Here is a 15,594-nt window from a genome sequence, read left to right on the forward strand (position 1 = left end):
TAAGGTTCTATGTTGTAATCTACCATCTCACAAGATAAGGTTCTATGTTGTTTGTTGTACTGATTACTCCAAACAAATTGTACAGACTTATACGGGAGTACACATGCTACTGCTTCTCTCTTAGACTTTCAGTTTTGTTAACAGCAATACTTCATGTCAGTGTGTTGAAGAAGTAGCTGGCTCTATTTTAAAAAACAATCATATACAGATCAACCTAGAAGCACCAAAACAAACCAAACTTCATTACAAAATTACTCATTTGTAACAACATGCATTATTTTGCTATCCATTTGTATTACCTTGACTATTTGTCTCTGACTGCCGACAGATTGCTGAAATTCTCGGACTACCTTTATATACTGCGGATCAGAAGAATGGAGGGGAACAACTTTTACGTTTTCATTACTCTTCATATCTGTCCAGTGTTTGGGGTTTTCCACTTGAATTGCATCTTGAAAAATGAAACAAAAAAAAGTCATGGCATGCATAAAAACTGACAGAATTAATTGTAAAAAATAGTTCTGGATGGTTTTAAGCGCAGCAAAATTTATTTGATGTGCATTACAGTTCTGCCTGCTTTATTATACATTTACAGCATACAGTAAAATCTACCAAAACAAACCGATCACTTGATGGTAATGGTGTTATCCTTTTAAACAGGCTTTTTGTAGCCATGTTTCTTATGACTATGCCTGTCAACAGGTATCCGGATAATTGGGTACCTGCCCATTGATAATAACCAGGGTAATAAAATGAGCCATCAAGTAAAAATTAAGTTCATATTATAAAAAATGGGGTAGCTTTAAATACCAAAAATACATTTGTGTTTTGTTTTGAGTCTGGGCCAAAAGACATCATTCTAAAATAGGTGGCACAGATAATGAATAATATATTTTACTGTTTTGTTTACAACTTTCTAATCAACATTTCTTACCTCTTATTAAGTCTCTTCTTATCACAGGGAACTGTGTTTTGGGGTCTTTCACTGGTCTTTCAACCATTTTTTCAAAATCTATTTCAAATTCTTCCCCAGATCTACCCAGCAGTTTAAAAGTCTTGTTCTTGGCCTGAAAAGCTTTTTCAATCATCATATTTCTGTCTGTAAGGAACTCCACCTCCTTTTTGTCCTTGATGTAGAACCATTTGACCATGTTTTTCAGAAGCTGAGCCTCCTTGTGTTCATGATATTTTTGTACTTGTTCTCGCAGTATCTGATGAATTTTGTCTGTAATGGGCATAACATCAGCAAATAACCCCATCACCTGTATTTCACCTTGCTTCTCATCAATTTTCAAGTCGACCTTGTTTTCTTTACCTGTTTTGATAATTTCCTCCCTCTGAAAGTATCAACAGACCATGAATTATACAACTGAACAGCAGGTTATTTTCGTGAAAATAAAACCGAGTAATTTGATTGGATTTCTATGTGTGATTAGAGAAGGTAGGATCTAGTCCATGTGCTCATTTAATAATGTGTGGAGATAATGGATTAAGGATTATATAAATCCAGGGATCAAAACCCACTGCCTTATAGCAGCAATATATCCTGGACAAGTATGAGCTATTTGGGTGAAGACATTTGATTAACATCTCTCTCTCTCTCTCTCTCTCTCTCCATGTTAGTTGCATCCGTAACCAATGATTGTACTATATAATGAACTGCCATATAACATGAAAGCTTGTGAATAATATGTGCATGTATTGTATATGTGTTTATTTACAAATACATATCCTTTACATTACAGTTATTTTGCTTTTAAAGTTTAAAGTTACATTGATGGAAATAACAATATCCCTCAATAATTAACATGTAGTTTTCTTTGAGTCCATATATGTCTGCATTTAGGTCCATGGTTAGTCATTTAAAAATAATGGGGCACATAAGTTTTGTAATTACATCTGTCAGTGTTCATTTCTAATCCAGCTTTAACACAAGCCAGTGAAAGTTCTATATGGTTGATATTCATTCAGAAAACCTTACAATCATCCCACTGTCGAGTACATGAACAAGAACCATGTGTACTCTCATACTGTATGATCTACATGAGATTTCAATAATCATGGACTAGAGATATGTTTATATGACATGGATGTTCTCAATAATCATGGACCAGAGATGTGTCTATATGACGTGGATGTCCTCAATAATCATGGACTAGAAATGTGTCTATATAATGTGGATGTCCTCAATAATCATGGACTAGAGATGTGTCTATATAATGTGGATGTCCTCAATAATCATGGACTAGAGATTTGTCTAGATCATGTGGATGTCCTCAATACACATGGACTAGAGATGTGTCTATATGACATGGATGTCCTCAATAATCATGGACTAGAGATGTGTCTGTATGACATGGATGTCTTCATTAATCATCGACAAAAGATGTCTCTATATGATGTGGATGTCCTCAATAATCATGGACTAGACATGTGTCTATATGACATGGATGTCCTCAAGAATCATGGACTAGAGATGTGTCTATATGATGTGGATGTTCTCAATAATCATGGACTAGAGATGTGTCTATATGACGTGGATGTTCTCAATAATCATGGACTAGAGATGTGTCTATATCATGTGGATGTCCTCAATAATCATGGACTAGAGATTTGTCTATATCATGTGGATGTCCTCAATAATCATGGACTAGAGATGTGTCTATATAATGTGGATGTCCTCAATATTCATGGCCTAGAGATGTGTCTGTATGACATGGATGTCCTCAATAATCATGGACTAGAGATGTGTTTATATAATGTGGATGTCCTCAATAATCATGGACTAGAGATGTGTCTATATCATGTGGATGTCCTCAATGATCATGGACCAGAGATGTGTCTATATGACGTGGATGTCCTCAATAATAGGATCAAGATAACTGCAACTACAGGGTCAAGTTAGAATTACCATATATACTTGCTAATAAGCTGAGTTCAACTACAAAAAACACAGACACTTATCTGCCTTCACATAATGTATTGGCAGATTAGTGTCTATTATTGTTTGTTCTACTGTTTACTCCTAACAAACTGCATAGACTCAGACCTGTCCATCCATTTTATGCACTGATAGATATGGATCTGTGCAATTTACAGTTGGACTTATAAGTGAGTGTACAAAGCAGTCTGATTTAAATTATGAGTGTACAAGTAGTTTACCTTAATTCATAACTGAGTATACAAGGGAGTTTGACTTATGAGTATACTAGTTTGATTTAACATATCAGTGAGTGTATAAGTAGTGTGAATTAACTTATGATTGTACAAGTAGTGTGACTTAACTTATGATTGTACAAGTAGTGTGACTTAACTTATGATTGTACAAGTAGTGTGAATTAACTTATGATTGTACAAGTAGTGTGAATTAACTTATGATTGTACAAGTAGTGTGAATTAACTTATAAGTGAGTGTACAAGGTAGTTTGACTCAACTTACAAGTGTACAAGTAGTCTGACTTAACTCATAAATGTGTTTACAAAGTAGTTTGACTTTTCAGTGTGCACATTGTTTGACTAAACTTATAAGTGATTGTACAAAACAGTTTGACTTAACTTATAAATGAGTGTACATGTTGTTTGATTTAACTTATAGTGAGTGTACAAGTAGCTTGATTTAGCTTATAAGTGAGTACAAATTGTTACACTGACCTTATAACTGAGTATACAAGGTAGTTTGGCTCAATTTATATGTGAGTGTATAAGTAGTTTGACTTAACTTTTAAGCGACTATACAAGTATTTGGATTTAACTTATGAGTATGAAAGGAAGCTTGAATTAATTTGTAAGTAAGTATACAAGTAGTTTGACTTATGTTATAAGTAAGTGTACAAATAGTTAGACTTAACTTATAAGTGAGTGTACAAGCAGTCTGACTTAAGTTATAAGTGAGTGTACACATATTTAAACTTAACTTATAAGTGACTATATCATTATTTTGAATTAACTTATAAGTAAGTATGGAAGGAAGTTTGAATTAACTTATAAGTGAGTGTACAAAGAGTTTGACTTAAATTGCAACTTATAAATGAGTGTACGAGCAGTCTGACTTAACTTATAAGTGGGTATACAAGCAGTCTGACTTAACTTATAAGTGGGTATACAAGCAGTCTGACTTAACTTATAAGTGGGTATACAAGCAGTCTGACTTAACTTATAGGTGGGTATACAAGCAGTCTGACTTAACTTATAAGTGGGTATACAAGCAGTCTGACTTAACTTATAAGTGGGTATACAAGCAGTCTGACTTAACATAACAGTGAGTATATAAGATAGTTCCTCTGAATAAAAAGCCTGTTACCAAATTTGGTTTCAACCAATGAAATCTTTCAAAAGAAGAATTTCAAAATCAAACTTCTAAGTGGAAATGGGGCCAAAATGCTGTAAAATATTTTGTGACAAAAAAAATCAAACTTGACTGAGGTCTTTTTTGTGTAAAGCCTGAGAGAGCTAATTTAATTCCTGTCCATTAAGTTCTTCAAAAGTTATGGAATGGAAAAACTACAGAAGGGCAAAGTTTCACGTGGAACAAGAACCATAATGCTATAATATTTTTAATAAAATTAGTTACATTGAACCTGACCTAGATCTTCTTAATGTTCAACCTCACAAATTTGATTTAAATCCTTCAATCATTATCAAGAGGAAGCCAAATGGAAGCTTGAACAAAGTCATAAGTCAAACAGGGGCCACAACTCTATAAAAGTTTTAAAGAAAAATGATGAAATGTTACTCAGCAAAAATAAAATTTGTGAGAGGCTTGTCAGAAGCAGGAAAGGCCACAATTACATTTAACAAACATCACATCATGTCAATTTTAGAAAACTATTCAAGGCAGGAAGGTAAAGTTATAGTTGGCAACACATATATTATAAACATAAGTCCCTTGAATGGATTGATGCTCTATTATCCAAAAAGAATTTCTAGAAATTCAAGATAAGGCCATCTCTTCTTTCTAACACAGAGTGTTAAAATAATCTCTCATATTCTTGAGTGATATGATTTTCTAATTAGCAACTTGGGCAACCATATTGGATGTAAGATCAACACCACTTTCATATAGGATAAACTAGACAACATTAGACTGCTTTTGGTGAAAATGATAGAACCATCCATCCTGAATAATTAGAGACAAGATTTTCAATATGTTCTTTATGGCACCCATATTTGAGGTCAGATTGGCACCATTTTCATTTAGGACCAACTAGATATTATAATTAGTCATATGGTGAAAGCACCATGTCAACATCACTTTCCATTTATAAGGAGCCAGAATAACTTGATTTATTAGATAGCTGTCATGGTAGCCATATTGGATATCAGACTGGAACCAATTCCATTTACTACCAACTAGACATCTGAAATTTTCTGGTGAAATCCAATATTGATATAACTTTCCATTTTTCGAGTAGCACATTTTAAATTTTTTTTAAGATCAACTAGATGCCATAAGAATTCTGCACAAAAAGAAAAGTAACAATAACAAGATTTTCAAGATGGCTACTGAGGTGGCCATACTGAATGTCAGATCAGCACCCTTTTCATTTAAGACTAACTAAACATCATAAGAAGTCTTTAAAGAAAACCTCATACTGATATGATCATTCATTCCGGTAAAGAAACGATAACAGGATTTTCAAGATGGCTGCTATGGTGGCCATACTGGAGACCAGATCAGCATCCCTTTTACCAGCCAGACATTATCAAAAGTCATTTAGTGAAAATCCTATGTTGATATAATCATCCATTTAACAGAAGTAGATTTTCATGATGGCTGCTGGGGCAGCCATAATGGAAGTCCAAGTGGAACCATTTTTATTTAGGACCAATAATAATGCATGATAGGAAGTATTCTGGTGAAAATTCCATGCAAAGATGATTTGGCTGCTATGGATGCTGTGTAACTGTACCTGTGCAGGCTTGAGATGTTTGATACCGGGATCAGTAATTGGCTTGCAGGTCCAATCATTGTCCATTGTTGTCTCTACTATCTTGACTGCCTTGTCAATGTCTCGCTTTGAGCCAGCATAGATGGTCACATTTAGGTTAGAATTTCCTTGAAATGGCTCTGATTTACCACCATAATTTTTTGACTTTGCTGCCATGCCTGTGCCATCTCCAACTGTATTATATAAAAGAGAAGTAATCTCACATTTATACTGGTTTGTTTTGAAAAAATAATTATTCCTTTTTTCAAAAACAAAACAGTATAAATATGTGCCCAAAGTTAATCACCGTTTATAACATACTCTTAACAAAACAATACTTTCATCATTGGACAATCTAAATCATATCTTGGCATATTTTCAAAGCAGTTCGAAATGGGAACCTTCTCAATTTTAACATGAGGTTAAAAAAATAATACAAAACCAAACAAAGCCAACCATAAAACCCACCTTAATTGTATATTATCATGATTATATTCTCTTATTAATTTTTAAAAAAATAAAATGGCAATATGGTATTTTTGATCTTTTTTGCAAATGTCAATCTTTTTAGTACAATTTTTATGTATGATACGTAAAAGACTTTTCCAAAAAATAAAATTGCAATGTATAAAAGAATATGATACATTTAAATAATTATTATCTTGATAACTGGATTGTGTAAATTAAAGGGTTTGAAAAACATGAAATAAGGTAGGCATATTTAAAAAAATAAATTCAAATGTGATCATACAACTGTGCAGGGTTGAAGTTATATATCTTAAGGTTCTTAACCAATGGACAAGTGGTTTTTGAAAGAAGCTGTCCGGTTCTAAATCTGCTTGTAAATTCTGTTTTGTGTTTAAAAGATGTAAATTTAAGAACTCACAATTAAACAAATTTTAAATTTTTTTAAAATCTCTTTACTGATTTCTATCCTGTTGATGAGCTTGTATTGTAAAAAAAAAATCAAGGCCTTTATTTTTTATAAACTCACACTCCAATTAATATTTTAGTCACTGAGAATTCAAAATTATGTTTTTAGTGTGACCTGCCATGATGTAATTGTTACAGTCATTAAAACCATGGCTGTCCAAAGGAAACAACTTGTCACTTGATGAAACTATCTGCAATTGTCAAGTCAAGAAGGTTAAAAATAAAACCTTGCTATATATACTTAATTACCGGTAACATTTAAGATCCTTGTACGTATAACAATCACTGATACTTACTATTAGCATGACTTTGGCAAAACAACTAACCTGAAGCAACCCCTGCAAACTTCATCAAAAAGGCTGGCACCATGTCTTTTTGGAAGATAACAATCCGAAGTTCTTGCATGTGATGCCTGCCTTTAACTTGAGTTAAGAAGTCCCTTATTGTATCCAGCATAATTACAGCCATATCTTTTGCAGTGCAACCTCTACCTGGTAGGCACAAGATCAATGTCAAGGTCAATGGGTAAGTAATTTAATAACCAATTCTTGTTTTAACATAAAAATTATTGCATGAGGATAATATATATATATATATATATATATATATATATATATATATATATATATATATATATATATATAATGTATGTATGTATACACACACACAAAATAATTGTTTGAAATTTTATATCATTATATATTGATGCAAACTTGTGAATTTTCTGTTTCCAGTATGTTGTCTTCTATCCATAATGCTAAATTGGACAAAGACATAAAATACAATGTTCAATTATGGACACTGTCTTATGTTGTCATGCAAATAAAATCACATACCATATATCCATATATACTTGGTTGTAATATGAGTCCAACTGCAACCAACATGATCTGATGGTACATAATGCAATGACAGATCAGGGTCTGTGTTGTTTGTTTTACTGATTACTCTTAACAAACTGCAATGATCCAGATCTGCTGGTGCATTATGCAATGGCAGTAATAGGTCTGTGGAGTTTTGCAGTTGGATGTGACTTATAAGAGTTCAAATGGTTCTACGTGCAATTGGGGTGCATACAATTAGAAGTTATTGCTTCAAAGAATACCTTTTGGATCATTCAATTGAAAACATTATTGGATCAATACAAATTTGTAAAGTTTTAAATATGGCATTTGTTACTTCAATTGTTGTGACTCGTAAGTTTATTTTCAAAAGGGATACAACTCCAAGCAAATATCTTTCAAAATTGCAAAGAATATTTGGTATAACTATCACCTGAATTCTGTGTTAAAATGGGAACAGAGTTGAGCATTGGAAAACAGCCAAAGATATACATTGAATTAGACTGGTCCTAATTTCTAATCTTTAATAAAGTATTATTATAAACATAGTTACAAACAAGTCAGAGAGTAAGAAATAAAACACAAATTATACTATTACATATTTTTAAAAAAAGATATAGAGTACAATGTTTTAAATTTTTTATTTTTGGCACAGGCTACAAATGCACACATGATGCAGTGCAAGTAATCTACATTGTGTCATGCAATTTCCTCAGTCAATAAGAGAGGTCAGCTAGCTGTTCTTGCAATTTAGGGTGTACATCATTATTTATTGTCATTAATTATATTATCTGAACATTAAAAAATAATTCATTTTCTTGCTGTCCAGTTACTTTGTGTGCAAATGAAAATTATCATTTTTCCTTGTGCCAAAAAAATAATCTATTATTTTATGATGTGCCTGGCATGTTCAATCATCAATGATAGCCAGAGGTGGACTAGGCAAATTAGGTTATGTGATGGTGTGCCTGGTTTGTTTAATCATCAATGCAGTCAGAAGTGGGCTACGTAAATTAGGTTGTGTTATTGTGTGCCTGGTATGTTCAATCATCAATGCAGTCAGAAGTAGGCTATGTAAATTAGGTTGTGTTATTGTGTGCCTGGCATGTTCAATCATCAATGCAGTAAGAAGCAGGCAAGGTAAATTAGATTGTGTTATATCTTTGCTAGCCAATAAAGAACACTTGTTGCTGTTATGGTGTTTCTCTTTCCTTCTGTATGTAAGTACACTGCTATTGGAGATAAATGGTCACACAAGTTGTGTTAAATACACCATGTTTCCAAATGAGTTGTCTTTTCTGTATTTAGAGACATCTCCCTTTTTGTGTATGTGCCCAGAGAGTCAAAACAGAGACACCTCCATTTCTGTGCATGTACCCCAAGAGTTAAAACAGACATCCACCTTTTTCTGCATATGTCCACAAATATAAAACAGAATCATCCTCCATCTGTGTATGTGCCCATAGAATTAAAACAGAGACATCCCCCCTTTTCTGCATATGCCCACAGAGTTAAAACAGAAACATCCTCCATCTGTGCATTTGTCCACAAAATCAAAACAACAGTGATGGTAAACAGAAATGATGGGACTCCTGAAAACTGGATGGTATCTATATAGGAAGAAAGAACAGTTCAGTTCTTAAGTAGTATGTGCTAAAAGTAAAATTATTTTCAAACTGGCCCTCTCTGCATAGTTAATGACTGGGGACTGTTAATGACTGGGGACTGTTAATGACTGGGGACCGTTAATGACTAGGGACCGTTAATGACTGGGGACCGTTAATGACTGGGGACCATTAATGACTGGGGACCGTTAATGACTGGGGACCGTTAATGACTGGGGGCCGTTAATGACTGGGGACCGTTAATGACTGGGGACTGTTAATGGCTGGGGACTGTTTTAATAAGGTAGTCGAGAGGTGAGAATGTGGTGATAGAAAGATGAAACAAAATGCTAGGAGAAGAATCTGAACTCAGTAACAACTGCAGTTTCTAGATCTGAGAGTCATCGATTCAAACAGATGTTTTAAATATCTGTAAAACATTTTACTTTACATCGGAACTTGAATTTTTTCCATCAGGTTAAAGAAAGCTTAAAATAAACATACCTGTTATCCAGAAACTGAAAATTATTAAAATATTTTGGGAATACGGTGTATGAATAATTGGAGGTTCAGAGATTTGACGACTGATGGTACAATAAAGATTTCATATCATGTCATGGATAAAATGTTTTCTCCGTTAGAACATTAAAGTTTAACATTCCTGGCCAAATTCCTAATTACTACATTATCCAAAAAGCTTTGTTATGACATTCTATCCATGTATGTTGAATAAATGAGTACAGTTTAACCATTGTACCCAGAGCCAGTAAGGTTTCAGATTGTGTTTTGGACATCTGATGGTACCTACAAGCATAAGATAACACACCTGATTTTCTTTACAAGTATCTGCATCCCACTGAAAAACATAAAAATTTCAAATTTTAAAAAAAAGATGACTAATGACACCTTCTTTCTATCCAAACAGGTGATACATAGGGTTTTTGCCTAAGTAACTCATCCATAATATCTTGATATCTTGAAATAATATGTTCCTGTAAAGGGAACATACAGACTTTTTTGCCTTAGTAACTTGTACATAATATCTCAGGATGTTCTGGTCTGGCACAGGCAACACAGTGGCTTTTTGTCTCTATATCTCATCCCCCTCCATATCTCATTCCCCTGAGATGTCTCCCAATACACTTTCAATAACCTAGAATGGTTATCTGGCCTGATCATACTCAATATGTACATGACACAATTACCAAGGGAAAGATACAGTCTGAGCATAGATAAATTCTGCCATCAGAAAATTTGTCAGAATTTAAGGTTTCAATGTGTGGGCTGACTTTTGAGCAAGGATATGTACCTATATGGTGTGTGTCTCTATCATAATACTAGATAGGTACAAGACATAATTACCTGTACCAAGAGCTGGGAAAGCTAAAGATCGAGCCTTGACAGACTCTGCCAGATGAAGACTTTTCAGGATGTAAGGCTTCCATGGTTGGGCTGACTCTTGAGCAAGGATATGTACAATGTTCTTACACTTCATGTTTCCTCCACTGGTGATAGCAACTCCATCACTTGACATTGCAGCTTCTGTGGAAGAAATTGCCAATTTTTTCAGCATTTATCCTACCTACCATATATGCTTTGTTATAAAAAGATCTAACTACAAATAAAGGTCCAGATCTGCCGACATATAAAGTGCCAGCAGATCAGGGGCTAACATATTTACCATGTATATTGGGACACTGTATTTGTTGGGATACTCTAAATTAATTTTAAAAGTAATTTTTTTGTGCACTGTATGTTCTGGGACATAACGTTTTTTCAAGTCATAAGTTATGGGACACCTTTTAAATCATTCAAAAATTACATGTTGGAAAATGTACTCCAATTGAAATGTTATTAAAAAAAAATATAAAACTGTACTTGAGATAAAACTCTTTAATCCACTGCAGCAGCATCTCATCAACAGAAACCTTCTCCTGCACATGTACGATCCATTCTTTTGGTGCATGAATATCTTTTTTAGCTTTCCCATACCATGAAAAATTGTTAGAGGCAACACATCACCTGAAGTGGAAACTGCAAGGACTGAAGTCAGATTTTTTTCAAATCTGCACTAGTCTAATTTTCACATTTTTGACCCCGATCTTATTGTTGGTCCATCCAGGAATGAGATCAAAGTACACTAAAATTTCATCCATGTTAATGATCATATTGTCGGCAAAATCACCTGCTTCTCTTCTGGCCTTCACTAGTTCAATAGAAGATTTTATTTTCTCCAAATCTTCTGGCCGATGCTGGATCATCAATGTCGATGAACAAAGAACTATACTGTGTCACTTTAAAAATAATTGTTCCGTTGTTTCAATTTATTTTCAAAATTACCATAAATACCTGTGAAAAGGAACCAAAGTTAGCTTCCATATCTTGGTGTCTTTGTATATTCAACAAACAAAAAAAGCAAACAAAAAATAAAAAAACTTAGCACACATCAAAGAATCCAGAGTTGGCTACCATGGTCAGCTTGCTTGGCAATAAAATAACCTTTGTATTAATATCCATTTAAAAAAAAGGACTTCAGAGTATCGAAAGTCAGCTTCCGAGGTCGGCTTGCTATATAATAAAAATAACCTTTGTCTTTGATGTCCTGCCAGTAAGTTCAAAGGAGTTTACTGCTTGCTGTAAGCTGTGTTTATTCACTACCTCAGTTTCTATGTGCTTGGCATCTGTAGTTATAACTAATACAATGGATCATTGATGTCTGCGGTTAAATAATAATGATACTTTTCTAACCTGTGCTGGCAAAAAGATTGTCACTTGCACTCAAGTGAATGTGTTTTCAAATAATGAGTTTTATTTGTGAGATACTGTCATACAGTAGACCTGGATAATTCAGTCTTGGTTATTTTGCACCTAACACCATCTCATGCATGAAAGGCAGTTGTCTTCAAGATATCAGTTGATTATTTCCCTCTTGTTTGCAAAATCATCTGCTTCTCTTCTGGCCTGCACGAATTCATCACATGATTTTATTTTCTCCAAATATTCTGTGCGATGCTGGGTCATGGACATCCATGCACAAAGCACTATATTGTGTCGCTTTAAAATTTGTTTCAATTTATTTTCAAAATTCCCATGAATACCAGTGAAAAGGAACCAAAATTTGCTTCCATTCCTTGGCCATCTTTGTATATTCAAAAAAAATAATTAAAAATCAGCACACTTAAAATAATCCATAGTTGGCTTCCGATGTCAACTTGCTTTGGAATAAAATAACCTTTGTATTGATATCCTTTTAAAAATAATGTAACCCAAGTCAGTTTGCTTTGTAATAAAAAAAACCTTTGTTGTGATGTCCTGTCAGTAAGTTCAAAGGAGTTTACTGCTCGCTGCCACTTGTGTTTATTCACTACTGGGTTTCTATGTGCTTGGCATCTGTAGTAATAATTAATACAAAGGAGCATTGATGTCTGCAGGTAAATAGGAAAAATGCTGGCAAAAAGATTGTCACTTATACTCAAGTGAATGTGTTTTCAAATAATGGCATTTGTTTGGTGAGATACTGTCATACAGTAGACCCGGATATATTTCAATCTTGATTATTTTGCACCAAACACCATGTCATGCATGAATGACAGTTGTCTTCAAGATACTGGTTGATTATTTCCCTCTTGTCTGCGATTTTGTTGGATCTAGTTTTTCAGTCGGATAACATATTCAAACCTTTGAGCACATCCAAACGCAATTTGTTTCTCAATGTTCATGTCAACGAACAACGTGGTGTGTGTTATCGAACATACGTGATACGTTGCAGTATGGGAGCCTATGCTACATATACAGATTTTGTGGATATATTTTATTCTCTAATGCTCATGTTGAAAAAAGGATAACAATACAAGGTTAGTTACTTTCTTTTTATTATCAAATAAGCATTTTGTTTATCTATTTTACTGCAACGTGATATGGGGGGGAGCACAAATGCAATACAAATTTATTTCATTTCTTAAGTCTTGGGACATATGACTTGGTGAAAAAAGTTTCACCATAAGTTCTGGGGCAGGATTTTTTTTTTATCATGTCCTAATATCTACGGTAAATATGGCATGTAGAAACAATCAGTGCACAGTCGATTCATGCTCACTCATTTGCAAGGTAAAGGTTAAATTACATTTATCTTGGATTCATCTAATTATGTGTCCATGACAAAACATTGCAGATTTTGCATCAAGGAAAATATTATTGGAAAAACACTTTTGCATCTGTGAATAAATTCTTGTGCTTGAAAGATATATCCTGCCTCCCCTTGAAAACATAATGGTTGTGCCCTAGTCCACTTTGTTTTATTGGTAGGTATATGTAATGGTTACAGCATTAGGCTACATGCTAAACAGAATACCTAATGGTAAAGGAATAAATGCCAAAACAAGCTTCATTTTACATTTTGGAATTAAAGAAATTCATTAAAGATTTACTATATAACACTGGATAATTTTAGCACAGGCAAAATGATACATGGGCTTGAAAACTCAGCTTGCATTGTTCACAACTAACTTGCATTTTGCATTGCAAGTGTTACACTTGAACCCTGACATCCCAGGCATGAAGAACTTTTTCCATTACATTGATTTTCTTGTCCAATATCTCCAGACTTCAAGGTTCAGCCAGTTGTAAAGTATTTTATAACAAAAAGTGAATTTCACTTAATAATTTCTATCTTCAATCAATGTAATTTATCCAGTCAGGCAACTATTACATTCCTTTTCTGTCTATATTGACATAATATCTGTATAAGTTTGAAATGTTACAAAAAAATAAGAGACCCCATGGCCTAAATTTCCAGTGTGGATGAGAAGAAATAAAATATATATGCTGTATATACTCTCTAATAATTAGGATCCAACTGCAAACTGCACAGATCCACATCTACCATTGTATATTGTACTGGCAGATCTAAGTCTATGCAGTCTGTTATCACTAATCAGCAGAATAAACAACACAGACCCCAATCTGCCAGTACATTATGCAATGACAGATTAGGGTGTATGTTGTTTGCAGTTGGACACTGCCAACATGTAAGTGAATATATGGTATGCACACTATTATGTAATTCCAACATATTACAAACTTCACATACTTTATATAATTTTGCTTTTAAATCAGCACAAATAATTCATGTAATGTCATCAAATTCTAACTGTTCAAGTATTTAACTAAATATTAATGTGTTAATTTCCTATTAAATTTAAAACCAAGAACACTACTTCAACACCAGTTTTTGATGGCACCAAAACTTCAGAATGCATTTCTGATGAAAATGTTCTACTGTTGAAGAGAAAATATTATATTGAAATACTATGATTGCTCAACTGACCTCATAGTGACCCCTATAACTACTAATGATGATTTTTGTCACTAAATTTAATTTAGGTAATCCATGGGGCACAACTAATACTCTAAAATATTAAAACAGCTGTTATCAAGATTCCTGATTAAATTTTTGGTGCACAACCATTTTAAGAGGGGTTTATGAAGATAAGGTAAATATTATGGTGATATATGAAAATAATAATTTTACCCATGCAGTCAACATTTAAATATAACACTTACGTTGGGATTTCAGTTCAGAAATTAATCCATTCCCTGCTTTTTCCAGTATAGCTCTGGACACTTTGCCTGTAAAGATTCAATTAGATTTTATTAAATGATCTTAGTCACACATTTTGACATCTAATGATATTTAAGCAAAGTTTTAGAAACATTTAATGATACTGTCTATATTTATTAACAAGTCCAACTGCGTATGGCATAGACCCAAATCAGCCATTGCATAATGTGCTAGCAGATCTGGGTTTGTGCAATTTGTCAGAAGTAATCAGAAGAACAAACAATATAGACCCTGATATTCAGGCACTTTATGTGTGGGTCTCAACTTATAAGCAGGTATATTTGGTAAGTATAATCGAAAGAATATTAAAACTTGTATGACCTGTATGACTTCCATAATTTTAGCTATTATCTAGAAAGACCAAGGGGAAAACATTTCCATTTAATACTGCTAAAAACAGATTTAGTTAATGAAGTATCAGTAATGTACATAAAGAGCATTAATGACTGCATTTACTTTTTTATGTAGAACTCTTCAATTCCCTCCAAGAGACGAGGCAATAGTGTTGAACATCAGCTATTGTTTATTTGGTTTGTGAGGATCAGAAGTGTTATTACATGTAAAAACAATGAGCACAAAGTTAATCAAAGTATCCATGATTCTGATATCTGCATTGGCATTTAGAAAAGCAAGGAGATGAGTCATGTTCAATGACAATTTGTAATGCT

At 33.5% G+C, this 15,594-nt stretch overlaps 1 protein-coding gene across 2 annotated transcripts in view; it reads right to left on the minus strand.

Moving 5' to 3' along the window:
* Positions 1 to 15,594, minus strand: part of LOC149774277 (protein mono-ADP-ribosyltransferase PARP14-like) — a 116,661-nt gene that overhangs the window by 17,851 nt on the left and 83,216 nt on the right. For both annotated transcript variants that reach the window (XM_089945509.1, XM_089945510.1), the window contains exons 18-23: positions 14,869 to 14,934; positions 10,669 to 10,848; positions 7,187 to 7,351; positions 5,910 to 6,121; positions 935 to 1,337; positions 300 to 451 (exon numbers count right to left, since the gene is read on the minus strand). In XM_089945509.1, coding sequence (XP_089801635.1) covers positions 300 to 451; positions 935 to 1,337; positions 5,910 to 6,121; positions 7,187 to 7,351; positions 10,669 to 10,848; positions 14,869 to 14,934 — 1,178 coding nt within the window. The remainder of the gene's footprint in view (positions 1 to 299; positions 452 to 934; positions 1,338 to 5,909; positions 6,122 to 7,186; positions 7,352 to 10,668; positions 10,849 to 14,868; positions 14,935 to 15,594) is intronic.

The sequence above is a fragment of the Sinohyriopsis cumingii genome, unplaced genomic scaffold (assembly GCF_028554795.1).
Source record: "Sinohyriopsis cumingii isolate HCF-2022 unplaced genomic scaffold, ASM2855479v2 utg000356l, whole genome shotgun sequence".
Lineage (NCBI taxonomy): Eukaryota > Metazoa > Mollusca > Bivalvia > Unionida > Unionidae > Sinohyriopsis > Sinohyriopsis cumingii.